The sequence below is a fragment of the Pundamilia nyererei genome, unplaced genomic scaffold (assembly GCF_000239375.1).
Source record: "Pundamilia nyererei isolate P.nyererei 1_Seehausen unplaced genomic scaffold, PunNye1.0 scaffold00238, whole genome shotgun sequence".
Lineage (NCBI taxonomy): Eukaryota > Metazoa > Chordata > Actinopteri > Cichliformes > Cichlidae > Pundamilia > Pundamilia nyererei.
The window spans coordinates 223306-231470 of record NW_005187639.1 but is presented as its reverse complement, the minus strand read 5'-3'; the positions used below and the strand labels follow the sequence as shown (position 1 = coordinate 231470).

The 8165-nt window shown below is 46.7% G+C and overlaps 1 protein-coding gene across 1 annotated transcript; it reads left to right on the top strand.

Annotated features, from left to right (window-relative positions):
* Positions 1–64: 64 nt before the first annotated feature.
* tti2 (TELO2 interacting protein 2) lies at positions 65–5003 on the top strand. The gene is made up of 10 exons (XM_005749159.1): positions 65–169; positions 519–1017; positions 1129–1298; positions 1600–1657; positions 2167–2295; positions 2383–2475; positions 2548–2735; positions 3648–3791; positions 3927–4086; positions 4608–5003. The coding sequence occupies exons 2-10, from the start codon at positions 520–522 to the stop codon at positions 4749–4751; spliced, it is 1584 nt and encodes a 527-aa protein (XP_005749216.1). The 5' UTR covers positions 65–169; position 519; the 3' UTR covers positions 4752–5003.
* The last annotated feature ends 3162 nt before the right edge of the window (positions 5004–8165 follow it).

Sequence of the window (8165 nt, the reverse complement as noted above, 5' to 3'; positions counted from 1 at the left end):
AGACACACACTGTGGGAGACGTACATATTGTGGTCTTCCTGTCAGGTAATCAACAATCCAGGACACCAGAGAAGCATCCACCTGCAATAAAACAGCAGAAGAAGAAATGCAACCACGGAGGAGCCAGAAAGACTCCAACAAGGAGCTCAAAGACGTGCTTCAGGACGAGGTTGTTGTTTACTGTTAGATCTTGATCCTGCTTTTGGACATACCAAACCCAGGTATTAGACAGGGTTAAAGACTGAGGCATCGATTAGGTTAAAGGTAGCATAATTAGGGGAGTGGCCTCTTTGACTGACAGGTGTCTGCTTGGGTTCACCCCAGCTCCACCTTCATCCCATCTGGTCACCTATGGCCTCACAGCAGCTGCAGATCACCTGACCCCAGCTTAGAGGTCACAGTGCCCCTGGTGGAAGCACGCAGTACTGAATATGTGGGAAGCCCTTTCAAATAAAAGCTTGTGAAGAATGTTGGAGGTGAGTCACAGATTGTGACTTTTCCTTTTCTCTCTCGTGCAGGATGGAGCTCTCCGCTTTACTTCATGACCTTCATCTCTCCTCCTCCTCCTCCTCCTCAGAGGAGCAGTCCCCTTCCTCTCCTCCTCCAATCACAGAGCTTCTTTCTCAGCTGAGGGTGAAGCTGATTGGTTCCTGTCCTAAATCCCACTCTCTGATTGCTGAAATAAAGCAGCTTTTCCAGTACGCTGGATCTGACTGGCTGTTCTCTCCAGCCAGCCAGGACAGTAGGTGGGCGGAGCTTGAAGCAGCATATGTCTCTCTGATCAGTGCTCTGATTGGCTGTGCTGCTCTGCCGCTCTGTGAGGATGACTGCAGCCCTCTGAGCGCTGCGGCCTATCAGAGCATCCCCACACAGGCAGCGGCGGTGTGTGCCGCTCTCACGGCTCTGCTAACAACTCTGGGTGACAGGCGGAAAGGGGGCGAGGCCAGAGAACGGACAACCAGTCTGCTACTTGCTGTTGCTCCACCCACCTGCGTGTTTGCTGTCACACATTTCCAGGTGAGTCTGCAAACATCAAACACACACCTTTGCAGCACAGGTACTTCCTGTCTGACCCCGTGATGCATTCACTGACAGCTGTTTGATTTCCAGTGTGCTTTTGTTCATCAGGATCAGGTGTGGACTAGCTCCGCCTCCAGAGCAGCAGCACAGGGCCTGCTGGAGACGCTGCTGAGTGCAGGAGGGTGGAGAGACTCCGCCCACCTGCTGACTGGGGACACGGAGGGGAGCAGAGGGATTCTGGGAGGAGTCCTGGACATCCTGCAGCCACAGCTCACCAAGTGAGAGTGTGTGTGTGTGTGTGTGTGTGTGTGTACACTTGCCTTCCATCACTTAGGAGGACCAGTCCCTGATGGAACAGCCACATTGTGAGGACCTTGGCCTTCTCCCCACAGAGAGTGCAGGGATGTCTGCTCTGTACAAACGTCCTCACATGAAATTCTAAAACATGCGTGTTCAGCGCTCTGACCTCCACTTGGTTCAAACTGTGTTTGTGTGATTGGCTAGCTCGTTATTTTTTCTGTGATTAAAAGACAAAAACAAGTTTGTTGAATATTTAAGTGTCTGTGTGTGTGTGAGCAGGGACTCGTGGCAGCGCTGTGAAGCCGTGAAGCTGGTGTTTGCCTGGAGTCTTCTGCAGGTCAGTTTGACCTTTGACCCCTTTCTGCTCTTTTCTGGAGCGTTCTCGATGCCACTTGAAGATGTTGAATGAGATAAGTTTGCATGAGGTCAGCAGGAGCCAGGTTCCCCCTTCAACCCGTGTTTAAAGATATTTTTGGTTGCTTATGCTTTGATCGTCCCCCGCTTACCTGTGAGGGTGGTATGGTCCGAACAGGTGAGACTGTGAAGGCAGAAGTGTAGGACTGCGGTGAGGCAGGTGTCTTTTATGAAGTGCGCTTCATTCTCATACACACCTTCTTCTCCAGCCTCCATGTAGGAACTATTTCCTTTCTACTGTCTCCATCCGCCAGCCGCATCACTGAGCAGGATAAAGCCTGACGGGAGGCAAACGGCCCTCCCATCTCGCTGCGTATCTTTTGGCTGGCGGATGGAGACAGCGGACAGAAAGTAGTTCCTCTGTGAAACAGGTTGGAGCTGATTGACCCATCAGGTGCTCTGTCTTCACCTGTGTGTTGGTGTTTGGTGCAGGTGACCCGCCCAGGACTCTCACCTCACCTGTCCCGCCTCCTTCCCCCCTCCCTCCTCTTCAGTGACCACCACAGACTGGAGAACTGCATGCTGGGAGTTCGCTGTCTGCACCATATCGTGCTCAACACGGTAAAAAAATGCACACACACACACTCAGCGTCGTGTCTGGCATTGGATGATGATGGTATGTGTGTGTGTCTGTGTTTGTGTCTTTAGCCGCCTGCAGAGCTGCATCAGTTCAACAGAGCCGAGGTTCTTTATGAGGCGTTATTCAAACACCTGTACAGGACTGAGGCCGCCGTCATCCAGGTAGCACACACACACACACAGACTCTGTCTCTGTCTGATGACACGTCACTGACCCCGCCCCCTCCCACCCAGCTGGTCCTGTCCTGCCTCTTGGACCTGCTGGTGGTTCTGGAGAAGCCCCCCTCCTCTTCCACCTCCTCCCGCAGGAAGCCGTGTCGCCATGACGACGTGCTGCGTCTCATGCTGACCCACATGGAGGCGGAGAACAAGGTGGTGCTACGGCGCGTCTATGCTGCTGCTCTGCCGGCGTACATCGACAGGTGGGTTTGACCTTTGACCTTTGGTTACTATGGAAGCATCAGTGATTTAATTTATCTGGATGAAAATGTGACACATTAAACAAACTCTATTAATATTATCTGTTCATTATAATGATCACATTTATTGTTATTATCAGTTCACGATATTGTACTAAAGTGTTAAAGTTGATGTTGATTGTATCTAAAATGTTTTTAAGAAATTATCATTTGTATTTTTGTATAATTAATTATGAATGACAAATATAAACGTTTTAATTTTTAATTATTTGTATATTTTATATCTAAACTATATATGGCTCATCACATTAAATTATGAGTAATTTGTTTCATTTTACTTTAAATATATTTAATCATAATTTCATGATTTCATATTTAATATACGATGCTACAGGTTACATTAATTACTGTGAAGTGATATATTTTATTGATAATGTATTTTTACCTGTTACTATAGAAAAACATTTGTATGTAAATATTAAACCCACTTATAATACATTTAATTATTTATAAAATAATGTAGAAATGATAAATGCGTGTATTTTTTAGCGTCTGTAATGATTCATTTTTTTCGGATTTAATTAAATGTTTTCAGTCGTGCTTTGATGACTCAGCTGTGATTAAAACAGAAAAGTCTTTTATGAATTTGTAGATAATCAGACTTCAGAGCTCGTTGTTGTTCTGCCTGCAGGGGGCGCCGCTGCTTCAGTCTGATCTCAGAACAGTTTGAATGTTTTCCAGCTGCATGAATCGCCGCGAGTCTGAAGCCAAACTGTGGTTTTAGTGTTACAGTCGGGTTATGGTTGGGCATTCATGTTTGATGGTTACTGGAAGCAGCTAAGAAAAACATATGTCAATGAGATGTCCCCACAAGGATATGAATACACACCTGTGTGTGTGTGTGTGTGTGTGCAGGGTGGGCGTGGCTGTGTGCAGACACCTGTGGCGGCTAGAGCGGGTGGTGCTCGGGTACCTGGAGGTCAGGGACCCACCTGAGGAGGCGAACCGGCTAAGGATGCTGGAGGCGCTGCAGAAGACGACCAGAGCGGCGTGGCCACGGTAACGGACACGATCACACACATAGACACACGCGCACGCTCACACACAGCTGCGAGTTTGAAGCTTTTACTTACTTCCTGTCCTGATGGCGTTGGACCGTCCCGTATGATGTGCTCGCGTGTTTCCCCTCGTCAGGATGGCGTGTCGTGTCGACGTGTTGCTGCGTTGCTTGCTGCGGCTGATGGTTGACGTCTCCTCGGACTTGGAGCTCTGTGATTCGCTCAGACGGCAGCTGATGGATGAAAGCGCCGCCTGCCTCCGGCTGTTGGACGCCGCCTCACACGGACACGTGCAGGTGAGTCACCTGTTGCGTGACGCTTCATGATGTCATCATCCTGTAGTGTTTCCTCGTGAGTTCAGGATTGTAATCTGAGTCGTAGCCTCCTGTTTATTTGATGAATGAATATTGTAATATATGTTTTCTTATTAATATTCATATTTATTATCAGATTACATTAAAGGCCTCAGAGTAATCAGAGTACTGGCGTGTGTCAGCGTGTTCTGTGCTCTTTTTGCTGTCGTGTGAAGCTGATTTGATAAAATTATGAGGACAGAAACGTGTTGCACACTCAAGTGTGTTTACACTGAACCTTCATGCTCTTAATTTGAAAGTGTTATCCTTGCTTAACATCTGGCCAACCCCTTCCTGTTTTGAGTTTCCCCTCTGAGTCTCTCAGATGAACTTGAGCTGCTGTTTAATGTGGAGGGGGTGGAGTTTGCATGCTGGTTGTAGCGATAGATAATCGATCAGTGTAAATTATTGATTGTACCGACGCCACAAACTCAGAAATCTGATCTGATCCGTTTCTCTCTCAGCGCCTCCTCCAGGAGGTTGACAGCAGCTGCTGCAGCCTGGAGGTGCTTGGTTGCCTAGCTACAGCAGCCACTGCGACTGACAGTGAAGCTGCGAGCCTGGAGGCGGAGCTTTCAGAGCCACGGCGAGCAGCTGCGGCCTCCTGACACTCAGCAGATGTTTAAAGACAAACGGCAGCACGTTGGCGAAGCTTACGGCACGTCACAGGAAGTAATCTGGATACAGGAAGTTTGAAGAGCCGTGTGCTGACAGGTTTGACGGCGCAGAACTGAACGCTGAGAACTCTCACGTGTGTGCAACTGTGACGCGGCGCTCTGTAGCTTCAGGTTATTGTTTCATAACCATGTGATTAATAAACGTCATCGTGGGGCGTGAACGGCTCTGCGGAGAAAACCAAACATGGCCGACTGTTTTCATCCTCGTCTCTGTAGATGGACACAGATCTGTGATGATGTTAGTGAAACGCGATCGGAGCGCCGATATCGCATCACTCTGATCACGGCGCGACGGCACACAACCTGCTGCAGGCTAGGGCTGTTAGGGTCCCTGGGTCGTTGGCCCAGTGTTTTGTGTTTTTGGTTCTTTGATTTTGTTATTTCATTATATTCTAGCTTTGCTTTACGGGTTTTAGGATAATTCTTAGTTAAGGGTCTCTGGGTGGGGTTGGTTAGAGTTTTAGTGTTCTGCTTTTCTGTCTGTGTTCCATAGTTGCTGTCTCCCCACATCCCTTTGTTATAGTGCCTGCCTGTGAGTCTGTGTTATGTTTCCTGTTTTACTTTGAAAGTCCATGTCTGATGTTAATGTGTCTGGTTTTGCTTCCTTTGTCTCGTTAAGCCTGATTTGCCCCAGCTGTGTCTCCCTCCTGTTACCCATTCCCTGATTGCTCCCTCTGTGTATTTAAGCCCTGTGTTTCTCTGTGTCGTGATCTACTCTCGTTTATGCTGTGTGTTCCGTCTGCCTGTTCATGTAAGTTTATTTGGGTTTTTGTTACGTTTGCCACCTTTTGCCATCCAGCAATAAAAGCTGAGTTTTGAGTTACTTTCTGCCTCCGAGTGTCTGCACATTGGGTCCTTCTACTTCCACTCCTGCCTGCACACAGCCTTAACCTGACAAGGGCTGGGTGATATGGCCTAAAATCCATATCATGGTGTAATCTGAAACGTGTGGTAACGATATATATCGCGATATATTCTTTTCTTCTGTATAACGTATTTTACGCGCACTTAAAATCCTTTAATTGACTCAAAAATCGACAGAGTGCCTTATGTATGAAATCTGGTTGTGCTTACTGACCTCGAACTGATTTTATGTGCACGGCGCTAAAACATCTGACAAATGTTTTAGTGCGACTTTGCTACGAAGCCGCACCGCTGGATGGATTGTTGGAGCATTACGGCTGCCGTAGTCAAGAGCCTGGTGGAGTAATCTGGGTCCTAAACTCCGTCGGCTTCAGGTCCCAAAGTCAAACGAACACTGAGAGTTAAAAATCCATGAAAACAGAATTTATTACATTTAACAGAGTTAGAAGTTAGCAGGAAGCTTCCACCTAAGCATGATATAGCATGTTCTGACAGAGAGATTTCTGAAAAAATTCAAACGTACAGCTCTGCTGTCACTTCCAACATAAATGAAGACAGAAAACTAAACAGCAGTGACGTTTGTAGGGTTACTGAAGTTGGGCTAGCTGGTATATAATGATGTGCTACGTGATCGCTAGCGACACAGCTATGTTAGCATAACATAAACAGTGAAGCTGGAGGATGAACGCTAACTTTTTTCCACTTGATAAAAGTTAACGTGAAGGTTCCTGATGGTTAGAGACAAATACAGTCGCATGGCAGGATGCTGTGAACGGACCAAACTTCAGTCAGGAGAACAACTGAGATAATCCATCCACAATACGAGGTTAGTCATTAATATACTGCAACAACATGGGAATAGAGCAGCTGCCAGAGAATTCAACATTAATGAATCAATGGTACCAGAAGTGGAGGAAGCAAGAAGAATGAGTTGAATAAAGTTTGATTTATCTGACTGCTTTGTTTCTTGTGTCTTTTAATCCCGAGCAGCTTATGGTCTGAAAAATACGTATTTGACTTTTTTATTTGGCACACTGCAGTTTAATGTAGCAAAGCTCCTCTTTTTAACTTCAGTGGATATTATACATGGTTATGCTCAGGATATGTCAGCCCATTTCTACTGGAAATGCCTTTGGTTAAGCTGTCAGTAAGGAATTTGCATTTGCACTGTTAAATGTTTATATAGGTTTAATGTACATAAAAACAGCTGCTTGTTTAAGTGAAAATAAATGGATGGGTTTTTTGCGCTAGCAAAGTTGTGGAGTTGCATTTTGTCTCGCATCAATTATATCAGCAGTTATATCGTTATCGCCAATTTTCAAATCTATATAGAGATAAATATTTTTGGCCATATCGCCCTGCCCTACTTTCGACCAAAAGAGGCGCAGCTTGATGACACCATCAACATGCGCTATCGCAGTAGAGTGGCATAGTCAAAATCTCTAGACCCACCCCTACTGCAGCTGCATTAAAACAGCTGACCTTTGACCCGGGCTAATCAGTGCCTGTGACACTGAAAGGAAAAGCTCATAGATTAGGAGTCGTCACATACGGACAAGTGTAGTGTGATCGCTCCTCATAAACCCGGAACCAGCAAACTACCCATGGTGCACTGCAGCTGGTTTTACTCTGATGACTCGAGCTAAGGGTGTCTTCATCCTTCAGCCCTGATGTAAGCACCTCGGGGTCACAGAGGTCATCCATGGCCTCAGTGTTTCAAAGTCACCAGCAGGACGATGACAGTAGGCGTCAGTCAGACGGGTTAGAATAATACAGAGAAAACCCCAAAATCAGACGACCCCCAACGAACAAGCACTTGGAAGGAAACAGGAAGAAACCTGCAGCAGAACCAGGCTCAGGGAGGGGCGGGGTGACAGGACAAAGACCCGCTGTGGGACAGAGCCACAGATGAATAATAACTAACGATTACATGCAGACAGGTGAATAAACACAGAGAAGAGGAACCTCAAAGGTCTCCTGCTGCGGCCGCAGACATCTTCCACTTCCTGTCTGAGCCTCGAGAACAGCATGTGGCTTTGTGCTGGACAGGAAGTGATGACGCAGCACTGCAGGCGGCCGCAGTGATAACAGCTTCTGTTCTGCAATGACTTGTGTCTACAGTTTATATAAAGTTTATATCAAAGGTGAATTCACATGAACGCATTAGCATTAGCAGTGAGCTAGCACTGCCGTTTCTGTCTCCGAATAAACGTTTTCATCAGCGTGTCTCGTGTTGTGATTGGAGGAGACTTCAGACTGGGGGCAGGTTCTGGTTTAAAGGGCTCGCAGCACTGGTCTGCACTCAAACCTCAGCAGCAGAAATGGGCAGTAACGTGTTACTTGTAATGCATTACTGTAATCCGATTACTTTTTTCAAGTAACGAGTAAAGTAAGGGATTACTATTGCAAAAACGGTAATTAGATTACCGTTACTTTCCCGTAGGAACGCTGCGTTACTGCGTTACTAAAACCGTGATTTTT

Coding starts and splice junctions, on each gene's coding strand:
- tti2 (XM_005749159.1), top strand. CDS start 520: ATGGAGCTCTCCGCTTTACTTCATGACCTTCATCTCTCCTCCTCCTCC. Junction 1,018..1,128: donor TTGCTGTCACACATTTCCAG/GTGAGTCTGCAA, acceptor TTTGTTCATCAG/GATCAGGTGTGGACTAGCTC. Junction 4,087..4,607: donor CCTCACACGGACACGTGCAG/GTGAGTCACCTG, acceptor TTTCTCTCTCAG/CGCCTCCTCCAGGAGGTTGA.